The sequence below is a fragment of the Cryptomeria japonica genome, chromosome 5, assembly GCF_030272615.1.
Source record: "Cryptomeria japonica chromosome 5, Sugi_1.0, whole genome shotgun sequence".
In the NCBI taxonomy this organism is placed as follows: Eukaryota; Viridiplantae; Streptophyta; class Pinopsida; order Cupressales; family Cupressaceae; genus Cryptomeria; species Cryptomeria japonica.
Genome location: NC_081409.1, coordinates 928,516,131 through 928,543,936, shown reverse-complemented (window position 1 = coordinate 928,543,936; position 27,806 = coordinate 928,516,131). Strand labels below are relative to the sequence as shown.

Below are 27,806 nucleotides of genomic sequence, written 5' to 3'. Positions count from 1 at the left end.
AATTTCAAAATTTGGAATATGACGATGAATGAATAAAGCAATAATAATAAATCGCCATACCTCAATAGAGAGCTAACTCTAGAATGCAAAAACAAAATTCGCCTAAGCAAAATTTGAGGTATAAAATAGTCTTCAATATGATCTCCTCAAAATCGACTTCGCCACCTCTGGAGAGAACGTGATCTTCAATTATCGCCTTTGGCGTGGTCTTAAATGATCTTCAAATTTATCCTTGACAAATCGCTCAAACAAATCCTCCAAGTCCTTAGCAAATTCGCCTTAATGTATCCTCAAGCTCGCACTTGGTGTGGTCTTCAAATTCGCACCACCCTTGATAACTAAGCGCCACCCTTGGATGAATGAAATTCGCACCACCTTTGGTCTTCAACGCAATTCGCACTCCACACTTAATGATATACTTAGCATCACCTTCGCTTCTCCTCAAAATCGCATGTGAAGGATAAAAATAATGATGTGAAAATGAACATTTCACTCCCCTTATAAATAGCGCGCTCATCCTTTCACCCCTTAGGCCGACTTGCTTAAATAAAACCATTTTTTAAATGATTTGCAATAAAATAACAAGGCCGACTTGCTTAATTGGGCGTTTCAAATCGATTTTATATTAATTAAATAATTAATTATTAATGCCTTGCGTTTTTTAAATGAGAATTTCGATTTTTAATAAAGGCAAAAAATAATTAATAAAAGATAACGCCATATTAAATGCTAAATAAAAATGGATTTTCAATTTTTAAATCGATTTAGCATTTAAGGAAAATTTGAATTGTTTAATTTGGCGCCAAAACTGGAAAACAAAGGGACGTACCTCATCGCTCTGGTCCCTTGGAGAGGGACAGGAGCGATTCATGATTTTGGTCTTGATTTTGCATTTCTTACGTCCAACTCCTTCATCTTCGTGTTGAAAATCGATCATCATGATGAGTCCTTTGAATTTGATCATCTTGCATGCGTACTTAAAGGCCTCTTTAATGCTCATCGCCCTTGTCCCTTGGAGAGGGACAGGAGCGATCTCCAAATTTCTACGTCCATCTTGCATCTTTTAACTTCGATCTTTATTGTTGGCGAATAACATCTATGCTCATGTCTTTTGCGCTTATTCCATTTGTTTGCACGAAGTGTTTGGACGCATTAAAGGGATCATCGCCCTTGTCCCTTGGAGAGGGACAGGAGCGATCCACGTTTTCTCCTTAACCTTGGCAAGTTTAAACTTCAATCTTCGTTGTGATGTCTTCCAAACGATGTCCCTTACCTTGCTTAACCTCGCCTTGCTTTGATCTTGAAGGAACGTAAGTGTTTTTGATGATATCGCCTTGGTCCTTGTCCAAAGGACAGGAGCGATGTGAGCTTTTACCCTGATTGGCAATGTTTGGACGTTCAACACTCTAGCGAATTATCTTCAAACGATGCCTTGGACCATATGCTATCTTATGACGTCTTAACTTAGCTTGAACTTGAAGCAAAACGAGGAATCCAAAGCAAATCGCCCTGGTCCCTTGGAGAGGGACAGGAGCGATATAGTCTCCATGCTCAAAATGATGATCATTTCACGTTCAAAACTCTTGTATATCATCTTTTTATCATACCATGGACCCTCTAAAACATTGCAACGTCTTGTCCTTATGTAAATTTTGCATGAAATGACCAATGCATTCAACATCGCCCTGGTCCCTTCTTGAGGGACAGGAGCGAACTAGGCTATAGGGTGTCAATCTCTTCATTTTAACGTCCTTTGAGTGTTTGCGCATGATGAAGACGCCTTAAAATGTCCCTCGCCACCTTGTCTTGACTTGTGTCGACCTTGAACTTTGGAGGAACGACCTTGAACTTGCGTAGGAAGTATCATCACCATTGTATCGCCCTGGTCCCTTGGAGAGGGACAGGAGCGATCCTTCCCTTGTGGCCACTATCTCACTTTGCCAGGTTCCAAGTTTATATTCAACGGACTCGTCCCTCTTCACTCTATTCGTCCATGCCTTGACATCATCTGTAACTTCGCAAGAAAAGCAATTATATCAAAAATCGCTCTGGTCCCTTCCTGAGGGACAGGAGCGAACTAGGCATTTAACACTGTTATGGACGTCCCAAAAATCTTCAATTTATATTCAACGCATTTATCTCATGTTTTCCCTTGTTTTTGAACGTAAACTTGCCTTGACCTTTGTCTGGATTTTGCATAATGAAGGAAATCGCTCTGGTCCCTAGGAGAGGGACGAGAGCTACAAGGTACCTCGCCCTGGTCCCTTGGAGAGGGACAGGAGCGATTTAGTCAATATAGGTCATTCTCCTTCGTTTTTGCATCTCAAATTATATTCATTTGGCAAAGCATCTTCCTTCGGACCCTTTCAAATTGTTAAGTTTTCAAAATCTTGCAAGGACAAGGCGAAATTTGAATTGTAGCTCCGGTCCTTCACTGAGGGACAGGAGCGATTTTCCTCCTGGAGGCATTTCTGTGCTCATGAAAATCTTCAATTTATATTCAATGGAAAGATCTCACCGTTCTCCATCACTTCCAACTTGAAATTTGTCTGGACTCTGCAGGGATGATGAGATATTTGAAAATGAGCTCCCGTCCTTCACTGAGGGACAGGAGCGATTTTGCTCCTACAAGCCAAAGTAACATGATTTTTCACATTTTAACACTTCACGAGGTGGAAACAAATCAATTCCAATGCCCAGGATCAAAATCAAAAAAGGTCAAAAGTTGGTCAAAATATTCAATCGGACAAAAATTCACATTTCACTTTCAACACTTAGACAAATTCAAGCTCTGCATTAACATTCCAATTGAAAATTAGACCATTTTGGCGAATTCATTGCATTCAAAATTTGCATTCTAGAAAAGGAAGCTCAAAAGCTCTCAAAAACGACTGGATTTTGGCTTGAAAAGACAGAATTTAAAACCCTAAGGCTTGGCCCTAAATCCAGACGACCAACTAACTAACAAAACCCTAGAAACGAAAGCAAAAATGAGCAAAAAAAAACAAGGAAAAAGAGGGGGTCCCCATTTGCGATGGGGCGATGTGTGAAATGGTCACAACAGTACCCTAACTGGAACATAAAGAAAGCTAGCCATTTTTGTTTTAAATTATCCGTACATTTGATCATTTTAGGTTCATGCCATTTACATTGTTAGTAGATGAGATGTACATCACATTACAACGGAATGCGTAAGACAATTATCACAATATACTACTTTAAACATAGAAATACAAAGTAAGTTGCAAATAAACAGTTCACGATGCTAAAAATAAACTATTCTAGATTAAAAAATTGGACATTGAATAAAGGAATTTCAAAAGAGAGGGAAAAACCTGCTGACTGAAATGCCAGATAAATTCTTAATCCATAAGATTAAGATCATTAACCCAAAAGTTATTTCGATGCTGACAGAGCAAGTTTCTTTGAAACATGTGGATGACCAACCCTGTTGATGCCAAAAATTTAAAAATATATTGACTTCCAGACTTTATGTTGATAGCTTTGAATAAAAAAGGTAATTAATATTTGTTTAGAATAACCCAGATGTTACAATTATATGTAAATTTAGGTAAAAGTGAACTGTACATTGTAAAATAAGTCAAGAGAGTTCAATAACACCTTTCTTATGAAGAAATTCTATACAACTTGAATTTTTTTAAACATATAGTGTAAATGCAAAGCCTCAAAGGTAAGAGATGGTAGAATAATGCTCTTGTATTCAAAAAACCAAATAGGTATGGTGCATAGCTGTACAATGGCCTAGAAAGCCAAGAATGGGAATTCCTTATATAATATATCTATTAGAATAATACTTTATTATTTATTTTATGCTCAATTATGTAATATCATGTAAATATTTCTAATAAGATCTTTCTGATCTTATTCGCAGTTTCTTTTTAGAAACTTGCTGTTTTGTACATTTTGTAAATCTTTTTATTGAGCGTATTTGCTCATTGTTAATACAACAATTATTTTTTACCAATTACGTTTCCGTAATAATATCAAAAATAGGAGAATACTTCCTAGTTGATTTTCCTAGCCAGAATTCTTGTGAATCTGTAAGTTTGTTTAGCATCAATAAATGGGATTGAGTACAAGAAACAGAAATACAAAAGAAGCAATTACAATAAAGAGAACAGAGAATGATTCATACAATGATCATCATTTGCCTTCATGCTTCTGTGTTGATTCATTTTCTAAGTGTCCATTATGTGGGTTGGGAAAGCACTCTCATGAGTAGCAACATGTTGCATGAAGCTTTGGTTAAGGCTAACCTATGCAACAGCCTTCTGTACCATGGACTGCGATTTCCCCAACCAGAAACCTTAGGAAATATGCAAGTTTCTATTGAATTTTCCGATGGTGCAAACTGAAATAAAGATGAAATGCAAATAACAGTTGCCAAACTTCAATATCAAATGCTGATCAGCAATATTAAAGATCAAAAATTAGTATGTGAAACCCTCAAGCAACCAAAAAAGATGGATATTTCAACAGATCCAACAGTATACAAGGCTGATATAAATTTGGAAATCCCATAATATCAATCATAACTAATCATGACAATGGATCTGAATATTAATGGCTGATATAAACATGGAAGCCCTTGCACATTTGAATAATGAACTCTCATGTAATAGAATTGTAGGTACAAACAGCAGTTCTTTTATGATGGCAGCAATTAATACCTCAAACATCACATAAAATACTAGATATAGATCTGCGACTCATCATAAATATATATCTACTCATTTCAGCACATGATGACAGCAAATACTTGATTAATCCAATTTTCCACAACTAAAATTTTTGAAAGAAACTCAATAATGAGCACAAATGTGATCCCTGAATGGAATTGCCACAAATGGACAATGAGGTTTTCATCCTCAAATCCAGAAATAGAAACCAAGCGAGTATTTGTCCTCCAAATCTCCTACACCAAAGGTTTTCGCCCTTGAATGCTCAACCTCCGAAATTGAAATTGAAAATAATGACAAAATGGATGATTTGCTTTGCGCAAATGACCTTTTATAGGTGCCTTTTGGACCCTCACTTTGAATTTACTTTTCCCTCTGTTGTCCTCATTTTTGTTTTCAAAAATGAAGGACCATTACATGAAATTTTTGTGAAAAAAAATGAAAATTTTACTCTATGGCACACTTCCCGAGGCAGAATTTTGCCTAATCCTTGGATTGGCTTAATCCTCAGTCCATCCTCAAACCATGTTTCAAATTTCATCGCATTTTGGGTTCGTTTGCTATGTCTTTCCTTCAATTTCGGGTTTTTTCTCCCTGACTGCAGGTGGGAAATTTTCCCTGAATTGCAAGTTTTAATGATTTCCTTTGTTTTGGTCTTTGTAGGGAAATTTTTCGCTAATTACAAGTGCACTTTATTGAAAAAAGAACTTGTAACTTACTTTTTATTTCCCCCTTGATGCTTTTTGGCTTTTTAAGTCATAATAGGGTTCTTTTGGATAAGTTACAAGTAAACTTGTAATTCTTTTCTACAACCCCTACTTTAATGTCTTTTGCTTGTAATAGAGATTTTAAATCCCTATTACATATGTGCAAGTTATTAAAAATTGTTGTAGGGATTTTATTTTCCCTTTACAAGTAATCTTAAACTTGCACATCTCTCTCCAAATCCCGATTTTGCCTTGTAAATGAAAAAGTGACAATTTTAAACTTGCACTTTGTCTCCAAAAACCCGATTTTGCTTATAAAGTGCATTTTTGACATTTTAAACTTGCTATTTGGTCAAAAAATCCCAATTTTTGCCTAACATGTTGAAAAAGTGAAATTTTAAACTTGTTATATCTTCTAAAAAACCCGATTTTCATTGTTTCATGCATTTCAAACTTGTTATTTGTTCCAAAAAACCCGATTTGCAAGGAAAAACATTTTTTGAGGATTTTTAGCAAATTTTTGTGGAGAAATTGTTGGAGGAGGAAGGCGTTTAGGATTCCTTCCTATTTCCATGCATTTTTAGACACCTTTCACGCCACATGGAGGTTAAGATTGCTGGTTTCTAGCTTTATAACAGCAAACACGTTTTTTCCAAAACCACGTTTTTTGCCATTGGAAATGCTACAAATCTTCAATCTTATAAATCGTTTTTGCTTGGAATGATAAAGCGTTGAGGGTTGAGGGAGATTCAAACATCTTTCACGCCATTTCCTTTGCATTTTTTGCCACATTTTTATACATAAGGCGTTTTTGCAAAAATGTGGCTAGGGTTTGGCATTGTGGATTCTCTATTTATTGGTTTGTCTTCTTCATTCCAAGATTGATTGCATCTTTGGAGAAGCATTTTCAGTTTTATGCAAGGTATGTTTTTCTTTCTTTCTTTCTTTCATTTTCTTTTTTTCTTGTTTTCTTAGTTTTCCTTTCTATTTGTAATTTTGTAAATATCTTGTTCTTCCCCCAAAAATCGGTTTTGTAATAGAGATTTTCCCCTTGGTATGCAATTTTTGAATTGCATTGTTCTTCCCCATTTTCCCTCTTTACTTGTATTTGGGATTTTAAATCCCGATTACAAGTTGGATGAAAATCATTGTTCTTCCCTTACGGATAAAAGATTTAACCATCTTTTGTTGAAATTCCAAGTTGCAAAGATGAAAAATACCCATTCTTTCAAAATCGGGTTTTTAGAACCGGATTACATGTTGAAAGTTCTTCCCATTTTCTTGAAGATGATCTTCCCAAAATCTTTTCATATTCATTTCCATCATCTGTACATACCATTTCATCCACTCATTTCACACCTTCATTCATTTTCCCCATTTAAAGTCTACCTGGAGTCAGCCATCCAGAACCCGAAATTGGTCCAAAATGCACTCAAAAAACACTTGAAAATGAGTTCTAAAGGTCCAATTACAAGTGCAAACTTGTAGTTATTCATTACACATATGAAGTTGCATGTTTGTTCCCCGCAATTGTAAGTTAATGCTCTTGTTTTCCCCACACATGTAATGTAACTTCCAAAACCCGATATTCACTTGTGAGCCCATTTTCGCATCAGTTTATCTCTTCCCTTGTCAGTCCGATTTGCACAATGGGCCTTATTTTGCAAGCAGATTTCAAGAATGGAGGATGATACAAAGAAGAGATACAACAACAATTCATGGTTGAGAGCATAGAATGCTTTCAAGACAAAGATGGTCATTACATAAAAAGAGGAAGGCGACCCTTTCCCTCCTGAAAAGATAGTACTACCCCAAGCAAGAAGACAAGGATGCAAGTTCCCGTTCTGGTTCAAGATGTCTTTACCAATCCAGAATACTTCAAGTTCTAGCATCCTGAAGCAACATGAAGATCATCACAGACAAAGGATGATGCAATTAGAGTCGTGTCTTTAGACACATGGAATAGTTTTAGTTATGCATTTGTAATTTTGTTTTGACAAGTTACATGTAAAAAAATAACTTTGTAATTGCAAGTTAACTCATTACTTGCACTTTTGTAATTACATGTAAAGCAACTACAAGTTGTGTCCAATTAGGACTATAGTTGCAATAAGTCATAGTTAGTTATTGAATAAGTCTTGGTGGTTGAGAGAATTTTTCAAGTTAGTTGGGATCCTCCCACCTTTTTCTCCAGGCTCCTCTTCTATAAATACTTGAGGGGTCTATTGTAATTTTTATCTTTTGGAAAGCAAGCAAAAACTCTGTCAAATTTGCAGCAAAGAAGTCTTTGAGCTTTTATGTGTAAATTGAAAGATTGAAAGGAATAGAAGAAAATTACTCAAACTTTGAGTCTTTGTGCTACATTCTTGAGTTGGTGTTCCATATTTCCTTCTTTGCAAGTGTTTCTTAAAGAGCTTAATCACATCTAATTTGCAGTCTTTGTGCTGTAAGTAGTTGAGGTTAATGTAGATTGAAATAAATATTTTGTTGAGAGAAATTGTAAGTCTTCGTGCTTTCACTTGTTCTTAGGAGAATTTAGGAGCAGATTTTGTGAGAAATAGCTGTGAGTCTTTGAGCTTATACTACTTCCCATTGTTTTATGTAGAAAAGAATAAGATATTGCAGTCTTTGAGCTGTTATAATTTGTTCCTGATAGCGTTAGTATAGAAAAGGGTAGATAGGACTTCACATAATCAAGTCTTTGAGCTTGATATTGATGTCCCGTCCTGAAGAACGTGACGTAAGTCTTTGAGCTTTCAGGAAACTTCATTTCCTTTCTCTCATTTCATTTCGAAAGTTGTTACTGTTGTTTTATATCGAATCGCTATCACTTTTCTATGAAGAGAAAAGGATATTGTCTTTCTTGAAAGAAGAAGAAAGATTGTTGTCCCATCCTATTTTATTTTTAAAGTTGTAGTTACATAGGGAGAGTCTTCCCTTAATTAGGAGAGTTTTACTCACACACTGTGGTTGAAACCACAATTTTGTATATTTCCCCAAGTGTACAAAATTTTCAACCAGCACCCTCCCAAGTGTTTAAAAATAATTTTTAAATATAATATTACATAGGCCTTATAATGTCTCATTTAGACAGCCGATTCATTAAAATACTAGTAACATTTATGTTGCTCTTTTGAAAATAAAGTGATTGCACTCAACTTAAAACATTATTATTAAATTATTTCCCTTATTGTATCCCTTAGCCTACAAGAAATAGGGAATAGGCTACAGGTCCTCAATTAATTCTTTTAATTCTGAAAAGAGGACATTGAAATGGTAGATGCATATTAAATTAATTAAGAGAAATGGATTACATATAGGTAATTACATTACAATGTTTATTTTGCAAGGTGTGCGCCCTTAGTCTCCTTGTGTTGTGCAGCGCAACGCTCGGGTTTGTGAAATGGCTTCACCGCCTCCTATGGATTCTATAAGTCTAGGGGTTGTATCGGGCATTAACAAGTCGATCTTTGGGTGCAACAGCAACCGCACTTGTAACAAGTGGTATCAAAGCTTGGTCACAAGTTCAAACCCCTTGCTTGCACTAGGGGGGGGGGAGGGGATTTGCAAGGTGTGTGCCCTTAGTCTCCTTGTGCTATGCAGCGCAGCGCTCGGGTTTGTGACATGGCTTATGTAATGCCACTTTTCAACCAAACTTAATTAATTATTTGCAGCAGAATTAATAGATTAAATTTTAATGCGAAGTTCATTAATTAAAGGTAAATATCATTAAATTATATGTAAATGATAATAATTACAAAGTAAATTAATAACACAATAAATGGAATAACATAGCCACTTAATTCAACCATATTATTGGCAAATCATATATAAAGCATTCTCAATGTCTTATAGAATCAAGTTTTTCCAATACTTATCTTAATCTTGAGCACTTGGAATGGTCATTCTCACTCCAAGAAGATTCTAGTGGCCTTGGGTCCTTTATGGCTATGGCACCCCACAGAGGAAACCGGATCTTACATAGAACCAACCATATTATCTACAATTCAAAGGAATAGTCATAGGTCTAGGCTCTTTTACGGAAAGTAAGCACTCCAGGAGGACAAGTTCTTACATAGAACCTCACATACCTTCACGGCACGAAATAAACACAGCCCTGGCCAGGACACTCCCGAGTGTACATCCTACCTCGAGTTGGACACACGTTGTGTGCCCCTTCTCCAATGCCCATGCCAACCGATGACCTTAACCTTTATTCTTTTGTGCCCTCTAAATTCCTATATTTCCTCCCATGCCCATAGCCCACCAAGCCACCTTCTTCTTCTTCCTTGAGTGATCTCCATGCCCCCTCCCAAGTCTCACATAAATGACTTATATAACTTTTTCAAGGGTAGTTTCCAAACCATCACACCCTTTCGAAAAGGTCACTTTAGTTGTCCTTTAATAATTATAATTATTCCTCTCTCTTAAAAGAGTTTGTCATAAACATTATTTATTAATATTTATTTAAACCAAAGGATTATAATATCCTTTATTTTTATCTCTCTTCTTAATTCTAAAAGGGTTATTACTTTATCTTCTCTTGGAGAAATAGTCACATAACAATTCTCCCCTTGTAGTTTAGCTGCTGTCCTCAGTAGCATGAAATATATCTACATCAGAACTCAAACAAATACATAATCAATAATTAAAAATGCCAACATTGAGTATTTATACTTCATAATATTTCTATTTTATTTTAGTTCATCTACATTCTTTTCTTATTTTAATTCATAGATCTATTTACCTTTTATTTATTTATTTTATATTAACAAATAATTTCAAGAGAATCATTTTGCCAATCAAAATTATGATGAGAACTCTATATACACATATTTATTATAATTATATCCCATACTATGTAATCACTCAAATTATCTATTCAACATATATTCCAAGATGATAATCATGCATTCCGGACTACATGAGTATCCTCTTTTAGTATAAAATAAAGCACATGTACAAGGTTATTAGATTGATCAAGTCCAATAACAAAGTACAGTAGATAAAGGTAGTACTAAAAAGTTACCAGCATCTTAAAAGAAAACAATAATGCATCATGATCACCCACAAAGTGCTTCATAGAAAATAGTTCTATCCTTTCTTTTGTTTAAGTAACTATGCTATTTGAATTTTGAACGGTAATTCAATGATACTGATTCTAAACATTAAAATAAAAGAAAAACAAATAAATTTCAAGTTCATTTCTCCCCTTGTAAAGTCCAACATGTCCACATGTTTCCTCCTAAAATATTTTAACTCATTTAGATATCTAATTTTCTAGTTATGAAAATGATTTTGGGATATGTGGGTTATGGGCCCACAAAATAAATTGTATTGAACAAATTTATAAAAATACTTTTTTTTCTATAAAGTAATAAAAATTGACATGATACACAAAATTAATCATTAGAAAGACCAACTTACTAACTCAATATTCTAAGACACCTTTTATTTTCATTTTTATTTTTTTATTTTTTTATTTTTAAGAAGAGAGTACTGGAAAAGTATAGACAAGACTTATACTTTACATCCCTAAAGTTGTCATCTTCCAAAGACCAAATAGTTCTACATCTAGTCAAGCCTCTCAATAAAAAACATCCAAGGAAGTGAGATATAGAATCCATTCCACACTACTATTTGTGGTGTATAATCTTGAATAAAAACGTTTGAGATTGAGATAAAGGTTTCAAAATATGCATTTGGAGCAATCTTTATTCATACTAGTTATGTACTTTACCAAAGTGAGAAATTTCTTGCCTCAATAAGAATATATCATGAATAAAAGATTTATGTCATTGTCTTGGTCTAGAAGAGTGGCATTAATATCCCATCTCTAACACATTTTATGCCTTAAGATTATCTTCATATTTAGACATACAATATATCTAATGTATATTAAAGCTCTCAACTTAATTACTTTCTAAAAAAATAACATATTATAATAAAAAAACTAATCTCATTCATATATCTTTACTATTCAAAATATTAACTATATATTCTATTGTAAATGGACATAAATATTTTCTCATGAAATTAATATCACACTCTCATAGAAGAGATACCATGTATAGCATAGAGACTAGATGCTTTCAATGTGTAAGTCTTAAACAAGGCTTCTCAAAGATGTTTTAGTATGAATATTAAAATGGGGAACAAAATTAAAAGCAATGGAACGACTAGCAATCCCTATGTGGTGTTTTTCCTTATGTCATTCAAATGCATCTTATTCCATTTGTGGAGTACATTAAAATTTTGGCCTTCTAAGCTCATAGTTTTTTAAATAAGGACAGTGGGAAATGTTACAGGTTTGTAGCCTGAGTAGAGCATTTAATTGCTCCAAACAAAATATTTTCCCTTGGATAAGCACATTATAATGATTAACAAAAAAAATATAGATAGAAAACTTTGACCAAGTTTTGTATTGCTTTATACAATATATAAAGCACTAGCATTCTTCAGATGGTGCAAAAGGAGAGGATAATTGTAAGCTTGCACAGCTGGGATGAACAACACCATAAAGATATGTTATTCATTCAAGCAATTATCTTTAAGATTCCCTCAAAAAAGTATAAAGTAAAAGAAGGTATTTAAGAAGAAAGACATTGTTTTCTGTTAGAGCATATCAGAGGCTACTAGTGGAAGACACACATCACAATTTTTCTCTCATATCCTAAGTCAATCCTAATAGAGTATCATTGGATTCTTCTTTTCTCAACATTATTTGTATCCTGACTTACCTTTCTTCTTCTTAGTATTGATATTTGTTATTGTAACTGTTGTATGTTTTTACACCATGTGCTTTTGTTAATTTGATATATAGTTCAAATATTTTTGAGGCATCTTCTCACCTGTTATAGTGTTTATTGAGAATTCGATCGTATTGACATTTCTTTTTCAATATTTTTACACTCATTATTACCATAGGGAATGTCATGGTATTAATAGGAATTTGCAACTCTGTAAGTATTCCCTAAGTAGGTTTTTGAACAACATGCTTGGAATGATTGGTGGCATCTAGAGATAGAGTGATTGCTGTTATATTATATTGGAGAAAATTTTCAGAACTTATTAGTTATTACTATTAACTACATTTCAGTGAAGGCGATGATCAAAGCTTAAAGGGCTAATAATATTTTCAGCTGGAGAATTTTCTGATCTATGCTCATATGAGAAATCTTGCCGAGAATATGTCGATAAGAGCACAAGGTAGTAGACTAGAAACATGCATCGATATAGGTAATGTGCATGACTCGGTTAGATATACATGACTAGATGTCCCCATTTAGAGACATGATGCCTAATGGAAGAGGTCTCGACCTTTCGAAACGACGCGTGTGTTCCTTTGGTGAATGAGCTTGTAGATGATATACAGTTGCTCAAATATTGGAACCTTAAGCACTACCAACTTGAAGGTAAAGTCCAGAGTGGTCTACGACATGTCATCCAAATCATTAAATTCCAAGTGTATATGGTTGTGGTTATCAAGTTTGAAGAAGTTAAAGCACATAACATCGTTTTAACAATTTAGTGTAGATTATTTACTTAGCAATTTTAAACAATATTTATCTAACAACGGTTCAGCACTCGGCCTTAATTGTGTACCCTATAAATCATAGCGAATGTATATTATATGTAAAGAGTATATAATTACTTTTAGAAATGTAGAAATTCAAATTTTGATTATTTCAAGTATAAATTAAGCTATTTTTTTATAAAGAATAATTAGATATGGAATGTAACTTTTTTAATATTTTGATCATAAATGTGATCTACATATTAGGTGGAAATGAATGACTATACTCGTAAACCACAAAATCCACATTATCTAGAGTGATTAGAAAATGATACTAAGCAATTAAAAGAACATGTATAATGTAAAGAGTGTATAAGCTACACTAGAATGAATAATAGGATTAAAGCTTTATAATTGGGGTATAGTTAAATATATGTATATATATGATATAAGATATTCAAAAATACCTAAAGTTAATGTTAATGGACAATTAAAAATAAATAAAAAAGATAAAACAATAATTAGTATATGGGAAAAGGTCTTATAGAATCAGGTATCATGACACAAAGGTTATAAATAATGCATAATGTTAGACATATAAAAGGAAGGTTTCGAAGACTAGTTAATTTTCAAACGTAAATGAAATTTCTTGATCATTAGGCTCTGATACCAAATGTAATGCCACTTTTCAACCAAACTTATTAATTATTTGCAGCAGAATTAATAGATTAAATTTTAATGTGAAGTTCATTAATTAAAGGTAAATGTCATTAAATTATATGAAAATGATAATAATTACAAAGTAAATTAATAACACAATAAATGGAACAACATAGCCACTTAATTCAACCATATTATTGGCAAATCATATATAAAGCATTCTCAATATCTTATAGAATCAAGGTTTTCCAATACTTATCTTAATCTTGAGCACTTGGAATAGTCATTCTCACTCCAAGAAGATTCTAGTGGCCTTGGGTCCTTTATGGCTATGGCACCCCACAGAGGAAACCAGATCTTACACAGAACCAACCATATTATCTACAATTCAAAGGAATAGTCATACGTCTAGGCTCTTTTACGGCAAGTAAGCACTCCAGGAGGACAGGTTCTTGCACAGAACCTCACACGCCTTCATGGCACGAAATAAACACAGCCCCGGCCAGGACACTCCCGAGTTGGACACACGTTGTGTGCCCCTTCTCCAATGCCCATGCCAACCAATGACCTTAACCTTCATTCCTTTGTGCCCTCTAAATTCCTATATTTCCTCCCATGCCCATAGCCCATCAAGCCACCTTCTTCTTCTTCCTTGAGTGATCTCCATGCCCCCTCCCAAGTCTCACATAAATGACTTATATAGCCTTTTCAAGGGTAGTTTCCAAACCATCACACCCTTTCGAAAAGGTCACCTTTAGTTGTCCTTTAATAATTATAATTATTCCTCTCTGAAGAGAGTTTGTCATAAACATTATTTATTAATATTTATTTAAACCAAAGGATTATAATATCCTTTATTTTTATCTCTCTTTTTAATTCTAAAAGGGTTATTACTTTATCTTCTCTTGGAGAAATAGTCACAGAACAACTTAACCGCCTCATGTGGATTCTATAAGTCTAGTGGTTGTATCGGGCATTAACAAGTCGATCTTTTGGTGCAACAGCAACCTGTTGTGACTATTTCACACATCACCCCATTAGGATGGGGACCCCCTCTTTTTTCTTGGGTTTTGTTTTCCCTTAGCTAGGGTTTTTTCTCTGCTTGTTGGGTGTTTTGAGTGAGTGAGTGGTCGCCTAGACTAGGTAGATTAGGGTTTCTTTCAAAGCTGAGTGAAGCCTGGTTTTAGGAGGTCATTTGTTGTCTGCCTTGAGGCCTAGGGTTGTCTTAGAGGGATTTTACCTCTCAGGAGATTGAAGATGGATAGATTGTGCAAAAGAGATGAAAGGTCTTAGGTCAGGGTAGGTCAAGAGTATTGGTTCTCAGGTCAAAGTCTTGTCTTCCTCTAAGTCAGAGTCGATTAGGCAGAGTCAGTAGCCAAGGGAAGATTCAGGAGGAGATTTCAGGGATGTTTGAGAAAATTGAGCAAGATGTGGAAGGATATGCACCAAGGGTTGAGTCCAGGACAAAGTCAAGTAATTCCAAAACGAATCAAGCCTGGAATCAAGAATTTCGCTCCTGACCCTTCCAAAGGGTCCAGGGCGAAATCCTCATCTGACCCTCTGTTTTTGCCTAAGGCATTGAAAAGACCTTGTTTCAAGCTAAGTTCGTTCCAAGTAGACATGATGGTGATAGGGAGAGGAGAATTTGATCAAGATTGAAGTAAGTTGAGTAGGAAAGAGGTGTGAAATCAACCTAAAACATGAATTTCGCTCCTGAACCTTCCAAAGGGTCCAAAGCGAAATTCCAAGAAGACCCTTTTTTTTCCAGGTTTGCACTGAAGGTCTTGTTCCTTAGACATGTGGTGAAGGTTTTGATATGTTCTTGCCTAAGAAGTGAATTGAAAGCATTAAAGGATGAAGATTTTGACTTAAAACATGGATTTCGCTCCTGACCCTTCCAAAGGGTCCAGAGCGAAATCCACTTTTCCTCCACTTTGCTCTTTGATATGACCAAAATTGTTGACTTTTGAGGCATAGTTGAGAAGGTTTTGATGCATGTTTGCCTTGGAGAGGAGGTTTAAGACTTTGAAATGATGAAAATCAACCTGCGTGGAGAATTTCGCTCTTGACCCTTCCAAAGGGTCCAAAGCGAAATCCTCCATTTAGCCTTCTTTTTGGCCTTAAGACCTAGTTTAACCTTGCCTGGTGCCAGTTGGATGGTGGACTGTCTTGATTGCGATAGGAGGAAGTTGAATTGATCAAGTTTGAAGGAGAATGAGATGAAAGAAGGTGAGAAACTAGCCAAGAATAGGGATTTCGCTCCTGATCCTTCCAAAGGGTCCAGAGCGAAAATCCTTATACACCTCAATTTCTTCTTTGTCCAGACCAACTTCTTAGTTTTTAAGCCATGATTGGAGGTGTTTGACATAATCTAGCCTTAGGGAGTGATTAGAGTTGGGAGAGATGAAGAGTTTTTTGCTTAAAACAAGATTTTCGCTCCTGACCCTTCCAAAGGGTCCAGAGCGAAATTCTTGAAAACACTCATGTTCTCCTTAGATAAGGTCAGGACCTTGGTGTGGATGCAAGGAGAGTGATGTATGTTTGCCTCCCAGAGAAGATTGGAGTTGGAAGAATCAAGAATCAAGCTCAAAACAAGATTTTCGCTCCTGACCCTTCCAAAGGGTCCAGAGCGAAAATCTACCTAGACCTCATTTTCTCCCTTGTTTGATAAAAGTTTTAGTATCCAAGGCATGTTGGAGGAAGGATGGACATATTCTGCCTTGGGGAATGATTGAAAGCAATAAGAGATGGAGATTTTGTCCTAGAAAAGGAAATTTGCTCCTAACCCTTCCAAAGGGTCTAGAGCAAAATTTCACTAAACCACCTTTTTTCCCAATTTTATGCCAAGGCTAGTGGAGACCAAGATGAATTGAGATTGGAGGAGCGCCTAGGAATGACTTTGAGTTGCTAGTTATCCATAAATTTGAAGGAATTGAGCAAAACCAAGATTTTCGCTCCTGACCCTTCCAAAGGATCCAAAGGGAAATTTCTAAAATACCTATTTTCCTTGTAGGTCAAGTCAAACTTTGGGTTTTTTATAGCTGGGATGGGTTTGAAGAAGTGTGTCCTTGCCTTTTGAAGTTGATTGAGATTGAGAGGATGGAGAAATAAGCTCAAAACATGATATTCGCTCCTGACCCTTCCAAAGGGTCCAGAGCGAAAAACCCTAAAACCATCTTTTTCTCCAAATCTTGTGTGAAGTCAGGCCTAGACCTAGGTGAGAGAACCCCTTTGGATTGCCTTCGAATGATTTTTGATCACCAAAAATGCAAATTTTGAGCTAAGACATGAATTTCGCTCCTGACCCTTCCAAAGGGTCCAGAGCGAAATTTTGGATAGGTCCTGTCTCTAGCTAGGTTTTTGAGCGAATTTTCCTTTTCAAGCCTGTTGAGGATCAAGCAAATGTTGCCATGTTGAGCAATGGATTCAAATGAGGAAGTCTAGAGGAAACAAAGTGAAACGAATGGAGTTGAGTGGGAAAAGGCAAGCAAAGGATGAATTTCGCTCCTGACCCTTCCAAAGGGTCCAGAGCAAAATTCTTCAAACTACCTATTTCCTCCTTGTGTAAGGTCAAGGTTTTAATTCCAGGGCATGATTAAGGTTGGAATGATATTATCTAGCCTTGCAAGATGAATTGAAGTGAAGGAGATGAAGAATCAAGCCTAAGACATGAATTTCGCTCCTGACCCTTCCAAAGGGTCCAGAGCGAAATTCACAAAATGTCATGTTTCCTCCAAGATTGTGTTGAGCTAAGTCAGTGGTCAAGGTGAATTGGGCTTAGAGATTGCCTTAAAGGGGATTGTGAATGAAAGAAGGGTGAATTTTGACCTAGAAGATGAATTTCGCTCCTGACCCTTCCAAAGGGTCCAGAGCGAAATTCTCATGATCACCTAATTTACCCATGGTAGAAGCTAAAAAATTGAATCCCTAGGCTTTGTTGAACTAAAACTAGCATATGCTCTCCTTTAAGAGAAATTTGAAGTGAAAGAATGAGGCAATTGAGACCTAATCAAGGAAATCGCTCCTGACCCTTCCAAAGGGTCCAAGGCGAAATCCTTTTGAAATGCCTATTTTTCACCTTGTTTGGACTAAGACAAAGGCAAATTGCAAAGTCATGATGACAAGAGCATGAAGTGGTGAAAAATCAAAGTTGTGAAGGTGTTGATTAATGGAGTAAATGTAACTAAGTGAGATAGTCAAGCAAACCTCCTTGGGGTGATTCAAACCTTTCTCATACCATGAACATTCTAGTGACTATGAAAAACATCTTCTAGATTTACCTTGTCTCTTTAAATAATCCACAAGCGAATTTATTCAAGGCACTTTTTTTCCTATTTCAAATCACTCACTAAGCCTTATCTTTGATAAATAAAGCAAATATGCCTTCATTAAACAATTGTTAAAATTGGGAAAATCGACCTTTAGCCTTTGAAATTAACTTAAGATCAAAAAATCCACACTTTGGCGCTCAAAACCATATTTTTTACTCTTATTGCTAAGTCGGCCAGCTTGTAAAGGTGATTTTATTTTATTTTTTCATGCATTTATCAAGTCGGCCTATTGGGCAAATGGTGAAAGCGCCCTATAAAGGAGAGGTGTTTCTTGAAATCATTAATCATTCATTCATTCTCTCCTATGCGAATTGGAAGAGCAGAATTAGAGGTGCGAAATTAAGCAGATTTAGGCAAATTTCCAGATATTGAAGGATGCTTGAAGGCTGATTGAAGGTTAAAATCACCAAGGGAGGACCTGAAATTCAAATCAAAGACCTTTCGTCCAGCAGATCTCCATTTTCCTTTATCCTTTTTTTCAAGGTTGATAGCTAAAAATCATGGAGAAGGTATGTACAATCAGATTTTGAAGGCATATTGAAGATTGATTTAATTTTCTATATCAATCCTTTGTCTTCAATTTGATTCTTATCAATTTGAAAATTCATAATTCTAAGGGTTTATCACACTATTTTCAAATTGTAATCTATCATTTCCTGAAAGGTCTCAAATCTCCTATCTTGAGGTATTATGCTCAAACCTAACTTAAGCCTTTTTTTTTGTAGGTATCAAATGACGACCCCCAAGGCCAGTGGATCCACTACCCAACAGGCTCTCATCAAAGAAGATCAGAAGAACGATGATTTGGAGACCAGGATCGTGTCCGAGTGGAGAAATATCGGAGACACCAATCTAGGAAACTTCAATGTGAAGAAGTTTCGAGAAGCACCCTACATCAGCAAGCCGTCACCTGTTGTCAAGAGGATAATTGAGAGTGGCATCATCAAGGCCGCAGGATTTCCTCCTGCAGTCAAATGTCATGAACTGATGATTGAATGTGCCCGACATTATGATTCACATTCGAGGACGATCGTAGCCAAGGATGGACATGTCTTAGCCTATCTCTCAAAAGAAGCTATAAGTGAAGCTTTTCATCTCCCGGAGCCAAGAGATATGATCTACAAAAGCTTAGAAGGAGCTAGGTCTATCTACGAGGATGATCTTGATACCTGTCTGAACTTCATCAACAAGAATTGGTTACTAAAGAGTAGGCCTCGCTTGAACAAGATACCTAATACGCCACACAAAATTGATTTCCAAGAAGAATTCAGGGACTTGATAACCATGCTCAATCGGGTTACTAGTGCCTCTCAAGCCTTCTTCTTCGACAAGTGGATGTTCTTCTTCATACAGGTGATCGTCCAAGGAAAAGGAATGCTCAATTGGGCTAGAATCATTAGCAACAACCTAGACGTGCAGTTGAAGAGGCTAGCCCCTACCAAGACTTTCCACATGAGTTCATATGTTATATATTCCTTAGTCAGAAGTTTTGAGTATGCAAGGCTACCACACAGAGGAGTTGTTGGGAGAGGGACGGGAGAGATAAGAGCATGTGATTCTTATGTTCAACTGCATCATCCGCCAAGGAATGACAACAAGCTAATCAATGACACCTTCACGATGTATATCACCAGGACATTGCAAGGAGGGATTCACCATCGACTGTCTACCGAGGCACAGGAACTCATGAAGAAGCATGGTGCATGGTTCATTCAGTTTCCAAAATTCACCTACATCAAGGTCCATGGGTGTCCTTCGCTTCCATATATGTTGCCAAGGTATCCTACAGACAGGATAATATTACTTGAGGTGACTAGATAGTTGGCAGCTTATGCTAGAGCATCAAGACATAAGCACGGAAATGATATCCCCGTACCCATTCTACTAGGGAATTCAATTGAAGTGTGTCCTAATTCTCAAGCCGCGAAGGATGCAGAGAAGGAGTTATCTCTATATTCATTCACATCCTTTGCCTCAAGGGAGAATTCTGACCCTCATGGCCACATGGAAGAGACAGTTGGGAAGAAATACAAGCATGAGTTTCAAGTAGAGGATGTCTGGATGAATGTTCAGGATGATATGGAGGTGAAAAGAAAGATGCATTCTAGATTACCCTTGGATCTCATCAGGAAGTGTAAGGTTTATAGAGTAGTCAATCAAGCCCAAGACAGTGGTAGATATCTCCAATCGTCCTATGAGAAGGAAGATAAAGAAGTGAAGATAGATTGGAATGAGCCAGAAGTTGCAGACCTAAGAGCATTAATGGATCCTGTGTTAAATTGCACTCGCAGATGGGTGGACGTACAACATCAAAAATTGAAGGAGAAGAATGTAGCTATGACATTCACCCTGGAAACAAGAACAGAAGAAGAAGAAGCAAGTGTGAGTGAGAATGCCTCTCATTCCAAGGGATCGAAGAGAAAGGAAGGCCCTGAGAAGAGAGAACCTTCCAAGAAGAAACAAAAAGTGAATCCTGATCATCCACCGAGTACGTCTTCTAGGCATGAAAAGGAAATAAGTCAAGGAGAAGATCAAAGACAGATAGTGTATGAAATTGATGAGTCTATGGAATCCATGGTGCAGAATGATAAACAAAGTAAAGGACAAACACCTCAGCATTCATCGAGTCAATCTCTCCAAGTTGATGCTAATGAACAACAAGAAGAAAAGAATGATGATGAAGCAACATCTACTTTTAGACAAAATAGACCTCTACCTAAGGAAATACAGGTAAGGGAAAGAAAGTCTTCCATTCCAGATTGGCTAAAAGAAAGGCTGACAAGGGTAGTTGTGATTGAAGAGGAAGAACAAGTATTCGACTTGGAAAGTCTCATAGGAAATTCCCATGAAGAGATCGAAAAGAAGAAGGCTACAAAGATGTCAAAGGTAATTAGAGATGATACAGGATCCAGGAAGATACAGGTGGCCACACCAGTGGTGGACAAGTATGAGGATGATATTCTAGCAAAGGAATATGATCTAGAGACATTTGATCTTGGTCCACTTACCTCCGAGCAAGCCATGGAAGAAGCAACTGATTCAGTGAGAGCACTTAATGACAAACTCAAAGAAGAAATGGAAAAGAATAAGAAGCTAGAAAGGGAGGTTAGTGCTTGGAGGAATTATTTTAGTCACCTTAGTCAACCTTTAAGGCAACAAGATCCAGCAGTATCACCTTTGCATGCACTTCCTCCCGAATCAGTAAATGAGGCCGAAAGGATGAAGAACTTAGCCAAACTCATGAGTTCTTGGATTCATGAATCTTACAAGGTAGCCATTGAATTTGTAACAAGAATGATGAAGGCAGTCCAACAGGCTATCCAGGTCCTTGAGATCATTCATAATCTATTGATAACTGTAGATGCATTCACTCACACTAAAGACGTTGTCATCCCGGTCTTGCAAGTGATAAGAAGGACACCAAGACAGATTTTAGCACAAGAGAAGATAATGGATCGAGGAACCCATAGCCTTCTACAATGGTCAACTTTACTCCAGATGAAGGAAGTTCTTTTTGAAGACATCAATACCAGATGCAGCCGAGTTGAAGGCACTATTCACCCTATTCAAGACAAGGTGTTTGATGTATTGTGTACAATCCTAGACAGAAGGATAGAGATCGAGACTGATGTAGATGTCCAAGAGTTGGAAGACAGGATCAAGATCATTTTTTGCAAGGAAGAGAACATGGTCACAGAAAGGCAGCAAGATCAGATGTATGCTACTATGTTCCTGATCGAGAAAACAAAGGAGCTAGAGCCTGGATGGGAGACGACCCTTCTCACAGCTTTTGATCAAGTCCTCCAATTGGAAGAACGAATGAAGAATCTTCATGAGATTCCCATTGCTGAGATTGAGGGGATTACGTCTAGATTTATTGAATATGCTAGAAAAGAACATAGAAAAGGGAACAAAATTCTCGAAGAAAAGTTGTTATAAGATGATGTGGCAACTTTATTCCCATTGGGCTATATTTCCTCGTTATTTGTGCCAATTTCTATTGGCTATGGATTGATAATGTTTATCTAAAAGGGGTCTTTTTTGTAACAAACCCTAATTAGGGTTTAGGTGTCAAAATCTCAGCCATTGATCTTCTTTTGATCTAGGTCGTTCATTGTATTTGAGAGTGCTATATAAGCCCTCACTCATTTCATTTTAAAGAGTTAGAGAGTTAGAATCAGAAAAAAGAGAAATAAGATAAAAATTGTTAACAACAGAGAAATAAGTAGTGAAGAGAGAAAGTTGAACAATTGTTGTTTTATTTGGCTATGAGATCAATGAAATATTGAAGTTATGGTGTTTTATTGCAATCCTTGTGGCTATTTTCATGGTTGTTTATCTTCTTGAATCACTCTTAGTAGAGATAGTATTTAAGTTTTAAGATTGAAGGATGAATGTTGTGCTTAATCTTTGGTAAGACTCATATTCCAAACCACAAGCTCCTTACTGATTGTAAGTACGCCCTGTGTGGTCAACTGGAGACATTAAGATTGTTTAAGAGTTCAATTGTTGTTGGAGATACTGATATGTATCTTAGTGATAGTATCTATCCCATTGATGATTAGAAAACCAGTCCTCGTTGAGTCATTCTTAGGATTAGTTTAATCTCATCTCCTTAAAACCATTATCTTTTGCCCTTTTTTTGAAACATCAGTTAGTATTAGGAGAATCCAGTTTCCTCATTGAAAAGTAGTTGCAAGAACAAGCTTTCCCACAAAGTATGTAAGGCCCCTTGTAAAACAGCAAACACAACGACCACTGGTGCTTATCCACGAGTAGAGAACCTACATAGCAGAACCTTGAAGTTTCTCCGATTGATCCTTCTGCAATATCTTCAGCATTCGGGAACTTTATTCAAGAGAGGATAAGATACCTTTGGGTATTTTATTCTGTGTTTGGTCGTGTACAAAAGACACATCAACACAACCGCACTTCTAATAGTTTATAAGTTGTTAGCCCGGTTTTTAAACTTGAGAGGTTTAAACTTTCGTGTTGAACTCCTCAAACTAATAAGCTCCTGGTCAAATGTATCCTCGATCATCTGCAAATCTTGAGTTTCTCACTATCTAGAAGTAGAACCTTTGTTGCTTCACCCAGGACCCTCTAGAGTAGTGCCTCAACTGGTATCATAAACGAAGGATAATTAGTAGATTTAGAGATGTTGAAAAGTCTATATAAAATGCCCTTTGGGGGTTATGAAGCATATCTCACATGCCAATGAAGATCAATTATTTGCTTATCAATCGTCTTATGATGGTTCATAATCATAGTCGAAATGTAGATTCTAGGTTGTAAGTTGTGATAAACTCCCAAAATGCATGTAAGTCTTCATGATCAGCAATTCCATCCAAGTTCATAACTCTTCCCCAGGGCCGATAAGGACAACAAAGATACGTTATGTGAAATATATGGGTAATAATGTTCAAGTTGGCAATCCTTAATCAAACCATGATGGCAAAAGAGCATATGGAGAGGAAGTTACTTGCATATATTGACTTAGCTTGCACAGAAATGGAAGTATTGTGATAGTGAATAACATTCATTGAAGATGAAGGATATATATGATACGTTTTTGCCATTTTATAGAAGTTAATAACTCATACATTTATGTTAGTCAGAGTTGGCAAGCAAGTTTGTTGCAACAAAGAAAAAAGAATTGAGACAATCAACCTTTTGTCCTCACTTCACTAACCCCTCGTCCACACCAAAGTAAAGTTGACAAAATATTTTGGGCTTTTTACAACTATCGGCAAGTTTCTATATTTTACTAAAGCATCAACGGAGTTATGATTTAACTCATCTACACGAAAACAAAGCGGCAATATTGGTTCGACCATTTCGCTGGATTGCTTAAGCAGCTTAAAACACTGATGACAAAAGCAAGCAAAGAAGAACATAACTGCTTTTACTATTTTGATTGGTAGTTTCACACAAGTGAATAAGTTTATTAAAAGGCCAAATAAAGGTTGTGATGCCATCAAGAATTAAAGCCTTATTGGTAAGTTTGTAAGCATCCACAAGTTTGGCAACTTGTGAAACCTGCCAAATGAGGAAGAAATTTTAGAATCAGTTTTAAATTGTCATTATCGGTCAAATCCAATCGGCGAGTTTATCTTCTTTATGAACAATGTGAAAAAGAAGTTAGTTATTGTAACTAACTAAGCAATGCACAAAATACCTTTGCTAGGAAGCCTTTAGAAACTTTAAATCAAATGCACTCAGAAGATTCAAATCTACAACATAGCAAAGTGAAAATCTTCAAATGGCATATGGGAAACCACTGAAATGCAAAAGAAAGGAAGTATTGTCAAATGTTGCAGATACAACTGTGCTGGCAAATTTGCATCCAAAAAATGAAAGCAAATCCAAAGGCGTGGACTGTTTGACAGAATGTCTCAAAGAAATGTGGTTCAATGAATGCCATGGTTGCAGCAATATACACATGATAGGTTTGTTGTTAAGGCTTTTAAAAAATTCAAGAAAATCCGAGTAGCAGTTGTAATCTGAATAACAACCTTTGCCAATACCCGTCCCACCCACGCATGTAGAGAAAGGGAAACTTTAAAACAGGTTATAGACATGCATCAAAGCATCAAAGCATCAAGGACAGAGGAATTTTGTGAGGTGTTATAGTTGCAAGCGCATTCATAGACATGTATGTGAAAGGTGGAACCAATGACAGAATACATGAGATATTTGACAGAATGCATCAAATACGTCACATGTAAAGGTGAATACACCAAACGAATTTGTTGAAAAAGATTTCAAATTTTTCGAGCAGATTTGGCATGTTGAAATGCGCAGTAACCTCCATCAAACTGCGGCAGGTTTGTGGATGTGCTTTCTTGGTGCTTGTAGAACTCATATGAATATGGGCCGAGTATTTCTAATACTACTACTGCCATAATAGACATGCAAGCAATGTGTGGATTCAACAGACAACGCTCATAAACTAGTTGACAAAATATCTCTAAGAGATCTGGTGGCAACAAGAGGTAAAAAGCCCCTATATATAGCACCATATTCCTTCCAAGAATCAAGAATTTGTTTGTTCACTGCACTATGTTCAATTGTACCCCATTGTTTGTGTACCTCTGTGAGTGTATGTCAGTATGAGTCCATGGGCTACATGGCTAGCTGTACCCTAATCCAAAACCCCTAGCTGTGTCTACATCATGTGGTATAAGAGCATAGGCTGCATTCTAGGGAAGGGCAACTCATAGAGAGTTACATATCATCATGGGAAGACTCATATAACTATAACTTGAAGTGTTGATGTCTATGTAGGTTGTAGAAAGACAAATGCAATAATGGGTAACCAAGAATGTTGCAAGAAAAGGAGAACCCTTTGGATGAGTTGTGGAAAAAGAAACCCTAAGAAGTGAAAAGTGCGGAGTAGTGGAGGAGCAACAAGAGGTTACTCGAGAAGGAAAAGACCAGGTCTAGTTGGAAGCCTAAATGAAAGAGTCACAAGAAAGGGAGAGAAATCAATGCAAGAGCATCTCAGGAGCCGAACAATTTTGCATCACCATAAAACATTTTCTTTCATATTAGTCCTCTTGTTTGCAGGTTTAATGTCCTAATCATCATATGATAATTGCAACTTGTGGTTCTCACAACAAAGGCATACAAAGTTCCACTTCAAAAGCACTATTTTGGTCATGTAGCAACCATACAAGCTTTTTGACAACATTTGTTACATTTTCAAGCTCTCATCCTAGGTAAGTTCATGGTATGAAATTCATCAAGACAAATGCATATTGTTTGCTGCATTCATTCCAAAAGGTTCCCTTCTACTAGTGGCCAACTACATTTTACACTTGACATTGGACATTGCACCACCTTGCAGCAAACACAAAACATTCATATGGCCAAGGTTCACCATATAAAGTATAAACATCACTCCTAACCATTGGAAAGGAGTTGAGGGCACAAAAACAATAAATCCAATCCTTATGATTCAAGGCTCTTTGTTGTTTAGAGCGTAATGTTGTTCGCGGACCTATAAGACAGCTTTAAGTATATATAGTCCTGAACTTGTCCTACTTGTTACCCAAAGCCTCCCTTAATATAGCATATGCCTGCCAATTAGAAGAAGGCAGCTGGAATTTCTGACTAAGATCACACCAAGAAAGAAGAGCACCATTAGTAATAATATCATTAAAAGTACAAATGCCAATTTGAGCCCATTTCCTAGCAGAGCACCCTTCAACGAGGGCAAGAGGCTTACCTTTATTCATACATATAACAAAAGGGTAATGTTATTGTCCCTTAGCTTAGGAGAAATAAAAATAACAAAAGGGTAATGTTATTTTTGTCCATTTCTTTCTGTATTTGATCAACCTTCTATGGATCAGCTGTCCTTACATTCTTTCCTCTGTAGAATCTCGCTTAGGAGAAATAAAAATAGGCTATGGGTCTTCAATTATTTCCTTCACTATTGAGAAGGGGAGATGACATGGAACCATTGGGTAACAAGTAGGACAAATTCAGGACTGGATATGCTTAAAGCTGTCTTAAAGGTCTGCGGACAACATTACTCTCTAAATAACAAAGAGCCTATTTTTATCAACATTACCCTTTTGATCAACCTTCTTTATTTTTATAAAAATAAAAATAACATTGAAGGGTAATGTTATTTTTGTTGATCTAAAATAACATTACCCTTTTGTATTTTTATTTCTCCTAAGCTAAGGGAAATACTTTTAAAAATAGAATTGTAATTTGGGCTCAATTATCTTTTCAAAAGGGTACATTAAATGTTATTTTAGATCAGTTGTCTAAATGGGAAAATGAGACATTATGAGGCCTCTGTAATACATTATACTTTATTTGTTTGTTAAAAGATTCACTGGAACAATAATAACTAGGAACAAAAGATGTAACTTATTGTCATAAGATTTTATCCAAAAGCAAATATAAATTGTGCAGAGAAAATGGAAATTGAAGCTAGACAAAGGAAAAAAATCAAAAAAAATTCACAAACATAAGTCTAAGTACTATTTGTTCTTTCAGCACAATATCGAATTACATTTTCCACTATTTCTGGGAAAAATTGAGTAGGCATGTAAAGTAATTCTTAAGTAAGGAGAAATATATTATTTAGTTTTTGCAAGATAACAAAAAATTTACTATCTGAAAATTCCTTGCACTTATAAAAACATTAACATGATTTGAGATATAAATCTCAAACTGAACACTCTACAAGGATACATTGTTCATTTACATAACTCTCACATTGGGCAGGCCTTAAGTTGTGTTAATGTTTGTAGCTTCAGTTGAATGATCATTTAGAATACATCTAATATATGTTGATTAATAATAATATATTATTATGTTATATTATTATATTATTATTAATCATATGAAATTTAATATTCAATATTAATCTATTATATTATTCTAAATTAATAATTGATTGATGAAACATTATAATATTGATTAAATTATTATAATTAAAGGAGAGACATGTCCGTTCAAGGACATGCCTCTCCAAAGGAATATATATAGTATAATGTTATTCAATTTGAGAACACATAGAATTCCAAGAATGCAAGTATCAGATTGAATCAGATATATACATTAAAATACATCCAATAAAACCTGGGAAAATCAACATGGTATCAGAGCTCAGGCCTGTGAAGTTTAATTTGGAAGTTGGAGAGGGTTGGAGAATTCAGTTTTTTTCTAGAATTTTCAGTCTGAAATATGCCATTGTACGGCCCTTGGTTGGCCTCAAAATGAGGACTATAATATATGGATGGAAAGATCTGTGTTTCTAGTTTTCAAATATGTTTATCTCATCAAATTTGATTCAGTTTTGTGCAAGATATGACGACTTTGGTGCAGGTCACTTGAAACCCTACCTAGGGTTAGCAGTTTTGGGAAAAAT

The 27,806-nt window shown here is 35.9% G+C and overlaps 1 protein-coding gene across 1 annotated transcript in view; it reads right to left on the bottom strand.

Moving 5' to 3' along the window:
* LOC131855885 (ABC transporter C family member 13-like) overlaps positions 1-27,806 on the bottom strand; it is a 115,692-nt gene that overhangs the window by 51,415 nt on the left and 36,471 nt on the right. Inside the window, exon 6 of the mRNA XM_059221225.1 lies at positions 3,336-3,448. Within this exon, the coding sequence (XP_059077208.1) occupies positions 3,336-3,448 (113 nt within the window). The remainder of the gene's footprint in view (positions 1-3,335; positions 3,449-27,806) is intronic.